Here is a 16,205-nt window from a genome sequence, read left to right on the forward strand (position 1 = left end):
ATCAAATGTCTTCTTCACAGTCCTCGACCCTCGTAAGCACACACTAGCTGGGCTCTCCTGCGTCCCCCATCACCCTTTCTGGGGCTGGTTCTTCACCTACCACTTCCAATGTGGCTGTTCTTCAAGAATCTCATCCATTTGGGGCTCATTTTGGCTCCTCGGAGATGGGTCTTAAATCTAGAGCTCCAGTCCCACCCTTTCTCCTAAGCTCCTGGCTCACATTTCCAGCGATCTGCTGGACATTTCCACATGGATACTTGTCAGCCCCTTAAAGATAGCCCCTCTGGCCGGGCGCGGTGGCTCAAGCCTGTAATCCCAGCACTTTGGGAGGCCGAGATGGGCGGATCACAAGGTCAGGAGATCAAGACCATCCTGGCGAACACAGTGAAACCCCGTCTCTACTAAAAAATACAAAAACCTAGCCGGGCGAGGTGGCGGGCGCCTGTAGTCCCAGCTACTCGGGAGGCTGAGGCAGGAGAATGGCGTGAACCCGGGAGGCGGAGCTTGCAGTGAGCCGAGATCCGGTCACTGTACTCCAGCCTGGGCGGCAGAGCGAGACTCCATCTCAAAAAAAAAAAAAAAAAAGGATAGCCCCTCTATTGAGTCAGACTCTTGCTCTGTCGGCTGGAGTGCAGTAGCATGATCTCGGTTCACTGCAACCTCTGCCTCCCAAGCTCAAGCGATTCTCCTGCCACAGCCTCCTGAGTAGCTGGGAGTACAGGCACATGCCACCATGCCCAGCTAATTTTCATATTTTTAGTACAGCCAGGATTTCACCATTTTGGCCAGGCTGGTCTCGAACTCCTGGCCTCAAGTGATCCACCCACCTTGGCCTCCCAAAGTGCTGGGATTACAGGCGTGAGCAACCACGGCTGGCCAACAATGGATTTTTAAAATTATTTCCACACTCACAAAAAACCTTTCCAAGATGATGGGTTGATGGGTGCAGCAAACCACCATGGCACATGTATATCTATGTAACAAACCGGCACATTCTGCACATGTATCCCAGAACTTAAAGTATAATAATAATAATAATAAATCAAGCAAACAAAAAGGCCATCATGACTTGCCTATTTCTGTTAATGGTGCCACCGTTTTCCTGACCTCTTAAGTTTGAAATTTCAGAGCCGTCTGATCGTTCCCTTCAATTCACCCCCATTCCCTTCTCCCATCTCCCGAAGTCCAGCATGTGGTTTGCAATGTCCATAAAACCTCACCTTTATTCCACATTCCCAGAAGCCTCCACCCTAGCTCAGACTACACACAGAGGCTCCCGGTGTGATGTCTCAACCCCTCCCATTTGCCCTTTGATAAAATGCCCTCAGTGACGACTCCTGGCCTATAGGTAGGGGTGATACTCAAAACACTTAATCTCTAATCCTTTCTAAACTTAATCCTTTCATTGCTGAAGCCAGTCCAGGGGTCCTGGAGTAGGGATGGGGGAGCACTTGGGCTCAGGGCAGTAGCTCCGGAAGTATTTTAAGCTTAGCATCAGCCCTGTCTTCAGGACAAAGCTCCAAGTCCTTGGCCTGCCATCAAGACCCTTCACCTTTGGGTCCTAACTGACTTCCCCAGTCAACTCACCCTGCTCCTTCTGCCACCACTCAGTGCCACCACCCCAAGGCACTGCTCCAGTCAAACTGATGGATTTGCTGGCCTGTTTACAATTTCCAAACTCTGTGCTTTTGCTCTTATCATCTACTATATATATTCTAAGCATTTTAAACCTGGAAACCAAGATCCTCCATTTATCTTTTACCTGCTCTAGGCAATACAGACAAATTCAACATTATTTACACACTCTTGTGTTTTCTTAATGAATAATCTTCCCTTCTATGTATCTTTTCCTTTGGAAATACAATCCACTGGCTGTGCACAGTGGCTCATGCCTGTAATCCGAGCACTTTGTGAGGCTGAGGTGGGCAGATCACGAGGTCAAGAGATCGAGATCATCCTGGCCAACACGGTGAAAACCCGTCTCCACTAAAAATACAAAAAGTAGCTGGGCATGGTGGTTGGCACCTGTAGTCCCAGCTACTCGGGAGGCTAAGGCAGGAGAATCACTTGAACCCAGGAGGGGGAGGTTGTAATGAGCTGAGATCACGCCACTGCACTCCAGCCTGGCGACAGAGTGAGACTCCATCTCCGGGGAAAACACACACACACACACACACACACACACACACACAAGAAAAGAAAGAAAATCCATCCCCAGCCAGGCACAATGGCTCACGCCTGTAATCCCAGCACTTTGGGAAGCTGAGGTGGGTGGATTACCTGAGGTCAGGAGTTCGAGACCAGCATGGCCAATATTGCGAAACCCCATCTCTACTAAAAATACAAAAATTAGCTGGGCTTGGTGGCACGCACCTATAATCCCAGCTACTGGGGAGGCTGAGGCAGAAAATTCCTTGAACCTGGAGGCAGAAGTTGCAGTGAGCCAAGATTGCACCTGGGTGATCAGAGCAAGACTATCTCAAAAAAAAAAAAAAAAAAAAAAAGTACAATCCATCCTTCAAGATCTGATTGGTTCCGCTCAATCAGAATGTCCTTCCTATCCTCCTAGTACCAATTAAATTGTGTCCCTCCTTCAAGACTCAATTCATGGACTCTGCCTCCCCAGACCAGCCTGTCCTAAGTGAGCTATTTTAAAGTAATTGCAATTGCCACTCTTTCAGCAACTGATCATGAACACCCTGTGACATCTCTTCCATTATAATCACAAACTGTTACTTAAATCTTCAATGACCTGTACCTATTTAGTGTCCCCAATTAGTACATTACCTCCTTGAACAGCGGGAGGGACTGTATCAACCACGTAAGGTGGCACAGTACAAAGCATCAAGGAACGGTTACTGATGGAGCCGGTGGGAGATGGGGACCAAACTTTGAGGTAGGTGGCCTCTGACCTCCCCTCTGCCCAGGCACTCGCCCCAGGTGCTCCACTGCTCTGGGCCTGCCCTCCCTGGCTCAGTGCCCTCATGGTATCCCCAACCTCACCCCCCACCTCAGCACTCAAACTTTGTTACTATTTTGAACATCTTCTACCTCTAAAGCAACTTCCCTGTCCAGTTTCTTTCTTACTCCAGGTGTGAAACTAGCTAAACTGATTAACCTGTGCTGATACAGTTATGGGAGAGGGCTAGAGTAGAACCTCAGGAGACAGGTTAATTTTAACCAGAGTCAAGTGGCAATAAGTCTCTGCCTTTTCGTGGTTTAATGGAGTCAGGAGTCAAGAGATGACCCTCATCTCCCAGCAGCTGATATGTTACTCCCTCCTCTGGGTTCCCACAGCACTTCGTTTTATTTTTCTGAGATAGAGTCTCCCTCCCTTACCCAGGCTGGAGTGCAGTGGCGCAATCTTGGGTCACTGCAGCCTCTGCCTCCGGAGTTCAAGCAGTTTTCCTGCCTCAGCCTCCCGAGTTCAAGCGGTTCTCCTGCCTCACCCTCCCAAGTAGCTGTGACTACAGCTGCGTGCCACCACGCCCAGCAAATTTTTGTAATTTTAGTAGAGACAGGGTTTCACCATGTTGATCAGGCTGGTCTCGAACTCCTGACCTCAAGTGATCTGCCCACCTCAGCCTCCCAAGGTGCTGGGATTACAGCCCTGAGCCACCTCACAGCACTTTGTAAATACCTCTTATGGTAGCACTTAGCACACTGCAGTTCCTTAATTACCTGTTTATGTAGGGTTCCCCGCCAATAGACTGTGGAGCTCCTCAAGGACAGGGACTGTGTGTTAGTCGCTGATGTATCCCCCAGTGCCTAGCACACTGCCTGACACACAGTAGGTTCTTAATAAATGCTTATTGGAAGAATGAACGGGTCCTGATTTTAATTCTGGGACCTTTGCCCTATGCTATGGCAGGCAAGAGGAGAGGGAGGGGGACAATCCACACTTGGGAGCTAAGGCGGCTTTCTGCCCGCTCCTATAACACTGCGGGGGGCTACTTCCTTTGCCCCTGGAGTGTTACAGACATCCCCGATCACAGGGTCCACGAGGAGCCCAGGGGCTGCTTGCCAGCTGTGCGTTGCTGTCACCAGGTGCCACATGCAACTCCTGAACTCCCGCCCTTTGCTGCTGCCCGCTTCCAGGGACTGCCTCGCCACTATTTCCTCACCCTTGGGTGGGGCTGTCGGGTGGAAGTGTCAGCTCCGGTGGGTGGGGCGGGACAAGAAGCTATTCTGAGGGTTACAGGCCTTTCTGATCCCATCCTGTACTCCAAAAGAGGCAGTTGCCTCCAGCTCTGAAGTCGCTGAACCTGGGGTGAGTGAGCTTCTTCCCCTCCTGGACGGAGGTCCCAGCCTCCGAGAACTTCGGTCCCGGCGCGCCGGACGTGGAGGCCGACGTCCAGCAGGTGGCGCTGTCGAGCCAGCGATGGCGGGCGAGTCGCCCGGCGGGGCCCGGGAAGGGAGGGGCACCCAGGGCGGGGCCTACCGTCCCTGGCGGAGGCGGCCGCGACCGCGGCCGGCGTCTTCCAGTCCCTCGATCATGCCCCTGCGCCCGCAACTGTCCCCAGACGGTTCCGGCCGCCACCAAAGCCCTCCGCTGCTCCGGAGCTTCGAACTTTCCCCTCGGCCCCCGCCCCCTTCACTTTCCAGGGGGAATTTAGCTGGCCGCCGAATGCGCTCCCCCATTGGCCAACTGCGCTCTGGCCCCGCCCCCGGCGCCCCCTCCCCCAGCCTCGCGGACCAGCAGGTGAGCACGCGGCGCCGCAGCCACCCGGCCTGCCCTTCGCTCCCCTCGCGCGCCGCTGCCTTCTACCGTGAAGCGGCAGAGCGATCGAGGCGCCCTAGACAGCCGTTTGCTAGCCGAGGGACCTGACCGCCGGCCGCGCGAGCACGGCTCCCAAGAACCGGCGCGGGGCCTAAAGACGTCGCTCCAGCGGCCGGACGCTGCGGCTTGGCCGGCTCCCCGCGCGGTGGCAGCCGGAGCGCTAGGGAAACAAGTGGAGGCCCGGCCCGTCCCTGCTGCGGGGTCCAGAAGGCCCGAGCACTTCGCGTCCCCCTGCCCAGCAGTTGAGCAGATGCCCCTGGGGCGGACCCCACCCTTCCCCAAACACACACACACTGGTCTTTGCATGGGTGGGACACAGTTACCCACCAAGGCCTCCCGGTTATTGGGTTAGAGTATGGAACAGGGCAGGAGTTTACTGCCCCATTCACCATCGCCCCCAACACCACCTACCCCACGCCAAATAGGGATGCAGAGATGATCCCTCCTCCCGACTTGACCAGAGCCTCTCTTTCAAGCCCAAAGAGCTTTCTGATAAGACCCTCATTAACCATAGGCTCCTGAGCTCTGCATGAAGGAGGAACTAATGTTGGCTAAACAGATATTTTTGGTCCTCAGTGTGATGCTTTGTCAGTAGGTGGGTACATTGGCCTCCATTTGGCTGATGGAGCAATGAAGGCTGGGAAAGATTAGGTTCTCGCCCAAGGTCAGCCTAGGTAGTTAGGAGTGGTGCTGGCTCTTTCCTCTACACCATACTAAAAGGACTGGGAGATATTTAATAAGAGGCCACCAAGCCATCCTCACCCCAATCCTGACCGGGGATGTAGATTTAATGCCACGGCCCATACTTCCTGCCTTAATCTTTCCAACCTGGCAGAAGGGCAGTGGGACTCCAGGTAAGCTGTGGGCAAAGAACCCAAAAAGCAATAAAACAATCTGCTGTTTGGTTTTGCTTTTACCTCCCCTTGTCTCCAAGCCTTTGCTCAGATTGTCCCTTCAGTTCAAACACTCTTCCCTGCCACCTCTAATTCCTAGATTTCTACCTTTTAAAGTATCAACCAGGCATCACCTCTTCTAGGATGTGTTCCCAGGGCCCTTGCCCATCCCTCTGAGCTCCCATAGCATCCTGAGCCTAGTTGAATTCTTATACTCACCACATGGCTTTCATAACCTATCAACATGTCAGATTTCTGGACTTAACTGCAAGTTCCAAGCACAGTATCGACCTGAATTCAGAACCACTGTGGGCTTGTTTAGGAATCTGACAAAAGTGGCTATTGCATAGGGCCTTGGGATCAGAAAGTGGGGAGAGGAGGACCAATGAGGAAGATTAATGCTATGGTTCAAAGAGGATGATGCTTGGGCCTGGGTCGAGTCAAGCTTCTGAGGCTTGAGCAAAGACAGCAGCTTAGAGTTCACTCCTGGGGATGGCTGGACTCCAGCCGGCCAGACGCACAGATCCCTTCGCCTCTACACTCTCTGACAGGGCTCTCCAGACTCGAAAGCCACAGTGAGAGGCCCTAAGAGAAAAGAGCTTCAAAAGGCCTCATCCCAGGCCTCTCGAACATCCTCTTCCTCTCAGTCACTGGTGCATTCTGGAACCAGCAATCACAAGAATCATAGCTTCCACCACTGTTTTTCTGAAGTGGGAGGAAAAACTGCAAAATCTAGGATGGGCATCTTGCCTTCATGGTAGCTTGGTGGCAGGAAAACAGAACCGTGGAAGGCCTGCACTGTGGGCGGGGAGCACTGGCACAACAGTGAGGGCAGTGATGAGGCCATGCAGCCAGATGCCACCTCGGCAGGGTGGCCCAGGGCAGGCAGACGACTTCCTTGAGGCTTATTCCCACAGCCACCAAAGAGAGGGCTACTTCCTCCAACCCTGTTACTCCTATGGAAACAAGGACTGCCCAGGCACCTGCTTCAACTCCAAACCAAAGCAACAGGAGCCAGATGCTCCATTTGCCCCACTGGCCCCACCCCCAGGATTTGCCCCTTTCTTTTTCTTTCCAGATCGTGACCCAACGTTCACTAGTCACTCCACCTTGCCTTCATTCATCGTACCCCTCGGGACCCACAGCTGCAAAGCAGGATGGTGGGGACTCCCTATTTACTGAATCACAATGCCCACCTTCTGAAACCACCAAAAAGTCCCAAAGGGGAGGAGAGAAAAAGAGAGACGGGAGACAGAAGCCCTGACACAGGATTTTCAGTATGCAAGTGTTTTTGACTCCACAGCCAGTTGCTTAAAATGAAACATAAAGGGCAGCCAGAATATACACCCAAATGCGAAAAAAGGAAAGGCAAACAGAACATGAAATAAACTACACAATACCAGGAACCCCAACAAAACCAACAAATTAAAGTCCAAAACCCCTCAACTTTATATATATATATATATATATATGTATGTATATATATATGTATTTTTTTTCTTAAAAAGGGAAAACAACTGTTCAAAACCAACTGGGCAGTACGGTGGGGGTGGGGAGCAGTCCTATAGAAGGGGCTGAGAACTTCTCCCCCAGGAACAAAGAACAAACACAATACAAAGAAAATAACCACCAATGCTCCCGCATGGCTCAGGAGCCTCTAGAGAACAGATTGTCCCATCCTCAAACTGGCTTTTTTTTTCCTTTTTTTTTTTAATCTTTTTTTTTTTTTCCATTTTCTTTTTTTGTTGTTGTTGTTTTAGCACCTGTACAATAAAACTGTACCATCTCCAACCAGAGCCGGCCACGGCGAGGCCCTCCTGCCTTTGGATGGTACATACTCTACAAGGATTGTTCGGAAAAATAGCAATTGGTAGAAAAATAAGAAGAGTGGGAGGGACAACGCCACAGAGGGGGTGGGGACAGGGAAGCAACCCAAGCTCCTCCCTCTCTCTGTCACTCGACAAACCCAGCGCTGGAGGCCCGGAGGCCAGGAGGAGGCCAGGAGGCCGGGGGAGGCCAGGCGGGGCCACCACTCAGCCCCAGGCCCCCAGGCAGGAGTGGAACAAGGGCTGGAGACCACTTTCCTGCCCTTGCCTAGGAAACAGCTGACACCTGGATTTCACATCTGGCAGTCAGTCCCAGAGCCCTCTGCAGATTCCCAAGGAGAATGGGGGGCTGAGGGAGGAGGAAGGAGGAGAGGAAGGAAACGGGTGCTATGAGTCTGAAAAGGGGCAGGGATGGGGGTGATAAGGGCTGGGAGGTGAGAGGCTCAGTATCTTGAGACAGGGAGGCCAGAACGGGGTGGGGGAGTGGAGGCAGGAACAAACTCGTATTGTGCACTCTGAGGGGGGGCAGTGAAGAAGGCATGAGGAGGGGGCACCCTCACCCCTCAGATCCCTTCTCCACGCTCCTTTATTAGAGTAATTTATTAACCCCGCACCTCACAATTCTCCCCTCCCCGTCAACACTAATCTCAAGATAGCAGGGCTGCTGCAAAAGGCGGGAGGGGGCGGGTGGGGGAGCACCAAAGCCTCAGGATTTACCCCCAAGCCCCCAGCCCTGGGCCAGCAGCAGCCAGCTTCGTTAGTCACAAGTCCATGTCCCCCCACCCCATTCCTCCCCACCCCCTCCCCAGTGGGGGAAAAAAACACCTGGGAATAGCTTTGTCAGAGCTCATCAACAAAGAAAAAGAAGAGGAGGTACAGAAAGTCCCTCAATACAACAAGTTGTCTCAAATCGTCACAGTGATACAGACTTATCAGAAACCAATGAAACAATACAAATTAAATACTAATAAAATAAATACTACAGGAGACAGAAGAACACAGGGGAATGGAGTTGGGGGGCGCTCAAAGATCTGGGATTTTCTCATTTCTCCTCGGGACAGGCCAAGGCCACCCAGGGCCCAGGTTTGGTCTTGGTCATAAACAAGGAGGCCAGTCCAAAAGACCCCAGCGCCACCTCCCACCACCCCCGGGACCTCTTGTCCTCAGACGTGGAGTTCAACTTTCCACCCCCATCACCAACCACGATAACAATGACGACGAGGACAGGGAGATGAGAACTAATTGTAACCAAAAAAACAAAAACAGTCCAGTCGCTAATGCTGGCATTGATAAGGCGGCTTCTTGTTGGTCCATATTATTGCCTCATTCTGCAGTCTGGTGCTCGGTGGGGGAAAGACAATGAGGTGGGGGAAGGGCGAACTCGGAAGGAGAAAGAAGAAGAGGAGGAGCTGTTTTCCCGGTCAACTGTTGCAAGACTGGAATTCCACCTCGGACCCTAGGAGCCGAAGTAGGTCTGGCTCGTACCGCACCAGCTCCACAGTCTCAGAGGAGCCTGGGGGGGATCTGTCGTCCAAGCCTCCAGGCCTCTCAGCAGGGGTCAGCAGCTGACTGGAGGCCACCTGCCTGTAGAACTCAGCCTTGGGCATGGTGGTGATTTCAAAGTGCGGGAACCGGGCCTGAAAGATCCTCGAGGAAAGCTTCAGCCTCTTCAAGACATCAGAAAAGAGGAACCAGTTGCAGGGCCTGCAAAGGCAAGGATGGGAGTTATGGAAGGAGCTAGAGGAAGCGGTGGGGGCACTGACCCAGAACACTCTGCAAAGTCCACAAAGGCTGTGTGACCACCAGTGTTCCCCATTATAACTCACTGCCAGTCTGGCTCCCCTGTCCCCTGCTAAACCACAGGCTCCTTGGGTATAGCTGAGGCAAATGTCTTCTGTCCCCTGCAATGCCTGGCCCAGCTTTCAGCTAAATGGCGAGCACGCAGTCGGTGACCACCTCTTCCAAAATAACACAAGCAGGAGGGAAAGGGGCCTTCTAGAACCTAAAACTCTTAGCAGGCTTCTTGGGGACTTACCCTGTACCCCTGTGACCTGGCATTTGCCATCTATTGGGACCAGTCTTTCCCCCGACTCCCGCCCCTGCCAACCCTGGCTGGCTTCCCTCTCCTGTTCTCACTCTAGCTTCCCTGGCCTCCTTGCGCTCCAAGATCTTCCCCAGCAGAGGGGGAGCCGTGGAGAAAGGCCTAAACTGCGGGTAATCCAAAAGGCATTTCTCTTTGGCTCTGGAATGCATTAGACGAGTGTTTTCTCCGGCAGCACCATCGTTTCTGCAGGGCCAGAGCTCACATTACAGAGAGTCGGAGTCTGACTTTGCTGAGCACACCCAACTGGGTGGCAGCCTAGGGACAGCTGGGAGGGGTGCTGGAGAGGCTGATCCCGGGCCAAACGCTTACATTGACTAATGCGGGAAGAAGCGCTGCCTCCCCACATGAGTGGTCCTGGTTCACGGGGTTTTCCCTCCTCGCTATTCCACTATCCCAGTTCCAGCCTTTGCCACTTCTGGCCTGGGCTCCGTCTTGTCAGCCTCCCAACCAGTTTCCCTTTGCCAAGAGTCACTCTTCTGCACCCCCACCCACCCTCATTGGATCTTCTGTTACCATTACGGTTTTCTTTTTTTTTTTTCCCAAGACACAGTCTCTAGGCTGGAGTGCAGTGGCGCAATCTCGGCTCACTGCAACCTCCATCTCCCTGGTTCGAGCGATTCTCCTGCCTCAGCCTCCTGAGTAGCTGGGATTACAGGCGCACACCACCACGCCTGGCTAATTTTTGTATTTTCAGTAGAGACGGGGTTTCACCATATTGACCAGGTTGGTCTCAAACTCCTGACGTCCAGTGATCCACCCGCCTCAGCCTCCCAAAGTGCTGGGATTACAGGCATGAGCCACCATGCCCAGCCACTAGCATGATATAAGACCTTCTAACCTCTTCAGCCCAATGTCTATCCAATCTCTCTCTCTCTGTCTCTCTCTCTCTCTCTCTCACACACACACACACACACACACACACACACACACGCCACATTGTATCCCCCACCCCACCAAGCACCAGCCACATGATAAAGGACTCCCCCTACTTTCTGAACTTGTATGTTTCAGTGCCTTGCTCTCCATCCTTCTCTCCTTCCCGGCCCAGCTCAGGCAGATACTGTATCACCTGTGAAACCTTCCCCTAGTGTAACGCATTGTTCCTCCATCTCCCATGGTCTCCTGGCATTTGATTCACATCCCTATTGTAATATTACTAACAAAGCCCATTTCTGAAAGGATTGCAAAGGAACCTTAAACTGTGGTTCACTCTGCAGCATAGCAATGGGGGCTCAGGGTTGACTGGAACTTTTTGTATTTGGCACCCTTCTGAAACTATTGGAGGTTTTGTTTTGTTTTGTTTTGTTTTGTTTTTTTACAATAAATCTGCTTAGGATATTTTGTGTTTTATTAGAGTTAATTATATACTTGTCTGTCTACTGCACTAGACGGTGGATTCTTTGAAGGCCAGAGCTGAGTTCTGGTCCTCAGGGTTTGACCTGGTGCAGCTGTTTAAGACATGTTTATAGAATCAAATGTTCTGTTCCAGTGCCTTAAACATCTAACCAGACCCACAGTCCTCATCCCTAAAATGAAACATTTCTCCCAAATGACAGCAGGCTCTTATCTCACATGATTAGGAAATGGAGTGCTCTCAGTTAAGAAAAGGAGACTACAGATATCATACACTTGGACCATCACTTCCAAAGAATGGGAAAAAAGCCCTGAGAACATTCACACTAGTGATGAGAACTCAGTCTTGCTTTCGTGATTCAGAAGGCCCTTCTGCACCCCATAGGGCCTCAGAGGCATCATTCTACGCTAGCACCCCCACCCCCAACTTCTTGAAGAACAGACATTTTCACAGTGTGCGCAGCTTTGGGGAAAGGCAGCTCTAGAGCGAGCGTTAGAGGATGTCACATCAGGAAAACCAGCTTTGCTGCTACCAGGCTCTGGGCTAACCACATGCCTGCCACCCGGCTCGCTGAGGGGCACGCAGCCCTCTGTGGCCCGTGTTCTGTCCGTACCTAATGCAGACTACCCTGGTCCTTTTACTGCCTGAAGCCCAAGATCCTGTTTCAGAGAGGGAGGTGCTGAATACATCGGAGGAATTAATTAACCCTGCAATACTATATCCCAGAGGCCCCGCCCTGCCCTCAGGGATCAGCTTATGTCCAGAAGAATAAGGACCAAAAGCCCCTGAAACTTGATCCCTACTAGTGCCATCATATATGCTATTTTTATTCTGATCAGGGCATGTGTGTGGGGCAGTGGGGGGGAGGGCGGAGGGAGGGCAGGGGATGCAAAGAAACTGTGGTCTAATGATTAGAGCCCTAAACAGAGGCTCTCACTTAAAGACCTCCTCATCCATCGTCTACCCAGCTCCCTATCCTGTGTGCATCATGCTGGTTCACTGGCTTATTTTATTATTTTATTTTATTTTGTTTTGAGATGGAGTCTCACTCTGTCGGCCAGGCTGGAGTGCAGTGGGCAATCTCAGCTCACTGCAAGGCCCGCCTCACAGGTTCAGGCAATTCTCCTGCCTCAGCTTCCCATGTAACTGGGATGACAGGTGCCTGCCACCACATCCAGCTAATTTTTATATGTTTAGTAGAAATGAGGTTTCACCATGTTGGCCAGGCTGGTCTCGAACTCCTGGCCTCAAGTGATCCAGCCGCCTTGGCCTCCCAAAGTGCTGGAGTTACACTGGCCATGCCCGGCCACTGGTTCACAGGTTTTTAACATAGAGTTGACATTTATAAAAAATAGATATCAAAGAAAAATTATCCTTACAATTGTTTGGAAAAGTATTTGAAATACATGAAGACACCAATCAGAGAGAAAAAAATCATGGAGGCTAAGAACAAAAGGGCAGTTGAGCCTGCATTCTCCTTCTCTCAACCAGCACTTCCACACACTGACATGTGGGGAGACCCAACAAGAACCATGGCCCTGCCGGCTGTCGAACTCCCTCCAGAACCATCAAATAAATATTAAATTGGGTTCAATCTAATGTTACGTGTCAGGCATATTCTATATTCTAGTCTCCTTAAATAAATGGGTGATCCCCAACATAATATGCACAGTCATCTAGGCTGACAATGTTGGCACCACCGCGCTAACATTATGGCACTGAGAAACTAGGCTGTAGATTACTGAAGGATCCCAGTGGCCCCATGGCTACGGCAACCACATGTCCTGGCTTTTCCAACAATCTCAATTTCAAATATTCTATCTGTTTACCCCCAGAAACTACAAAAATGTTCCAAAGATTCTAGCAGTTCATCGGCCCAAGTATCTCTCAGATTATCTTTTATACCCAGTAACAGTGCAAAAAAGCCTTCTGAGAGAGAATCTAGATTTAAGGTTCAGGAAATGCAGATAGTCAATGTCCATGGAGCCTGTAGCCTCTAGTTTGAACATGACTACTCTGGGCTAAAAGGGCAGGTTAGCCTTTGTCATGTGTAATGGCACTTGTTGGCCAGGTCTTCACTTCCTCCTGGAGAACTCCACTTTCCCAGTGAGGTGGTCCACTGTTGCCAGGATCCTGGCACTTAGTCGCCACTGGATCTCTCAGACACTTACCCACGGGACACTGACACTTGGAGGTTGTAGCAAGGGAGAAGAGGCTTGTCTGAGAGTTCGAACATGAAATCATCCTCCTCCATTGGATCGTCTCCTTCTTGATCAGAGCTCCCAGGAGGATTATGTAGGAGGTCACAGGCAAACCCGTCTTTTTCCTCTGTAAGGGGAGCATATAGGGGATTAGGACTCAGATACATGTACAAAACCGAAGAAAAGAAATGAGCCAAGCAGATAAAGGGGCATGGGGGGGTGGTAGTTGGGAGGTTAATGACAAGGCCACAGGCCCCTAGTCAGGGACGAGGTTTGCCAGTCCCATGGCTCACATCCTTCAGAGGGCACATGAAAGTTCTAGTCCTGAAAGAAATCATTGTGTGGCCAGAGATTTATTATATTCCTCCCCCCTCCAACCGGCAAAAGCAAGGTGACATCAAGGATGAGCTGCCCAGCTGTTGGGAGATGGAAGCCTGAAGATACTATCAGCAGACAAGGGCAAGGTAAAAACACCTGTCCTTCTCTAGCTGCAGCTTTCCCAAGCCATCTCACTGCCTGCAGGGCTCCCACAAAGCCCAGAGGGGGCTCGGAGGGTTCCTTTCCCCAGCCCACATTCTGGGTGTGGCCGGTTGCATTCCATCCTGACTTTCTCCCCTCCAGCTTCCCCCAAGGGTAGGAGTGGGTGTTTCCTTTCATCTTCAGCCCCTAGCCCAAAGGACGAATGCTAGATGACCACCATGGATAAAGACGTGCTAGTCTTCCAAGAGAGGAAAGCTGCGGCCAGAAGGCTAAGGGCTTCCGAAGACAGTAGCTATTTCGAAAACTGCGTGTGCATCATGGGGGCAGGGTAGGGAGGGAATGGTAGCTGTCAGGTGACGGGTGGGGTCCCTCTTGAGTGTCAGCAATACTGGAATAGGTGACAATGCTCATAGGGGCTTCTGGCAGGGTTAAGACAAAGCCAGGGAGAAGAAAGGGACCTCAGAAGAAAGATAACTTTTTAAATGCCCAGGGTGGGGAGTGGTAGAGGGCTAGTGAGGGATGGCTGTGTCCAAATCAGTGCTGCATTTCCTGGTTTCGACAAATGACTTCTGAGTCTGCAGGGAAGGATGGGTTCGGGTTTGGGTTCGGTCTGAAAGGGTCTGTAAGCCACTAAAAGGTGAAGAAGGGATACCACCACAGGGCTACTCCTGTCCTTGAGAAGAGGGTGGGAAGAAAACTTACCCAACACAGAACTGCTGTAAAAATCCCAGGATACACCGGGATCACCCTCTGCCCGGCCCTGAAGATCCGAGAGGTGATCTGATGAAAGAAGAGCAGGCAGTGAGACAAGGAGGTTAGGCTGGGGAAGGAATGCCCAAGTGAAGTCCATGCATATGGGGCTAACGGAATGGGAAAAGGGAAGGAAGGACCACAAGAGAGGCCAGGAGTGACGAGAGAGACACACATTTCCTGTTCTCAGTCAGAGACTGCACACAAGGGGACAGGAGACCAATCTAACCCACTGACTGCCTGGTGTTTGACCCAGTACTTTAAAAGAAAAGAAAAAAAAAAATCCCAATTTGCTTCCAACATTTTAATTTTTTTTTTTTTTTTTAAATAGTCAGGGTCTTGCTCTGCCACCCAGACTGGAGTGCAGTGGCATGATCATAGCTCACGGCACCTTGAACTCCTAGGCTCAAGTGATCCTCCCACCTCAGCCTCCCGAGTAACTGAGACTGCAGGTGTGTACCACCACACCTGGCTAATACTTTTTTTTACATTTTTTGTAGAGGATGGGGTTTCCCCATGTTGCCCAGGTTGATCACAAACCCCCGAGCTCAAGTGATCCTCCCACCTCGGCCTCCCAAAGTGCTGGGATTACAGGCATAAACCACCCCGCCTGGCCCCACTTCCAACATTTTTAAATTTTAAATTTAAATTTTCACTTAAAAATCCAGATTTCCCCATATTTCTGTGAAAAAGAAAATCTGATCTGGCAACATTGTGTCCAAATTCCTGCATGTCAACAGCTGGCTGGAGGGAATAGCAACACAGGCTGGCTCCAATTCACCACTCCCCACCCAGCCTGCTTCTCCCTTTTAAGCCTGAAGGCATTCAGGTTTGGGACCTCCACTTTACATGGTGTAGAGCTTTAACCCTGCAAGCAGAATCTTAGACCTATCCCAGGATTTTAATTCCCTGCTGGTCACAATGTTCATTTATCGAATCACAATCTCTCCAATTTATAGTAATATAAATAAGCATAAGTCCTTCTGGTTCATCTTTGAAGAACATGGGGAAATGGCCAGGTTTATCCTCATAAAATCCTTTTGCTTCCACTCCTAGGTATATATCCTGAAGAACTGAAATCAGGTGTTCCTTACACATGAGGCAGGGCACAGTGGCACACGCCTGTAATCCCAGCACCCTGGGAGGCTGAGGCGGGTGGATCATCTGAGGTCAGGAGGTTGAGACCAGCCATGGCCAACATGGCGAAACCTAGTCTCTGCTAAAAATATAAAAATTAGCCAGGCGTGGTGGCACACACCTGTAGTCCCAGCTACTCAGGAGGCTGAGGCACAAGAATCCCTTGAACCTGGGAGGCGGAGGGTGCAGTGAGCCAAGATCGTGCCATTGTACTCCAGCCTGGGCGACAGAGCAAGACTCTGTCTCAAAACAAACAAACAAACACAAACCCTTATACAGGAATGTTCACAGCAACTCCACTCACAAAAACCAAAAGGTGGAAACAATCCAAATGCCTATCAACTGATGAAATTTGTGATGGAAATATACAATGGTTCAGCTGCTGTGGAAAAATTTGGTCATTTCTCAAAAGGTAAAACACAGCATTACCATATGACCTAGCAATTCCATTCCCAAAAGAACTAAAAACAGGTTGTCAGACAAGTACCTGTCTGTGCGCACGTTCATAGCAATTCTATTCATGGCAGCCAAAAGGTGGACACAGCCCAAACATCCATCAATGGATGAATGGATAAACAGACAAAAATGTGGTATATCCATACAGTAGAATATTATTCAGCCTTTAAGAGGAGATTCTGACACATGCTACCCACATGGATGCTACGTGACAGAGGCCAGAC

General features: G+C 50.9%; 1 protein-coding gene across 10 annotated transcripts in view; it reads right to left on the reverse strand.

Moving 5' to 3' along the window:
• Positions 1-6,944: 6,944 nt before the first annotated feature.
• BCORL1 (BCL6 corepressor like 1) overlaps positions 6,945-16,205 on the reverse strand; it is a 78,108-nt gene continuing 68,847 nt past the window's right edge. For all 10 annotated transcript variants that reach the window (XM_073013407.1, XM_073013406.1, XM_073013405.1 and 7 more), the window contains 3 exons: positions 14,341-14,418; positions 13,129-13,285; positions 6,945-9,203 (listed from right to left, as the gene is read on the reverse strand). In XM_073013407.1, coding sequence (XP_072869508.1) covers positions 8,921-9,203; positions 13,129-13,285; positions 14,341-14,418 — 518 coding nt within the window. In that variant the 3' untranslated portion in view covers positions 6,945-8,920. The remainder of the gene's footprint in view (positions 9,204-13,128; positions 13,286-14,340; positions 14,419-16,205) is intronic.

The sequence above is a fragment of the Chlorocebus sabaeus genome, chromosome X (assembly GCF_047675955.1).
Source record: "Chlorocebus sabaeus isolate Y175 chromosome X, mChlSab1.0.hap1, whole genome shotgun sequence".
Classification (NCBI taxonomy): domain Eukaryota; kingdom Metazoa; phylum Chordata; class Mammalia; order Primates; family Cercopithecidae; genus Chlorocebus; species Chlorocebus sabaeus.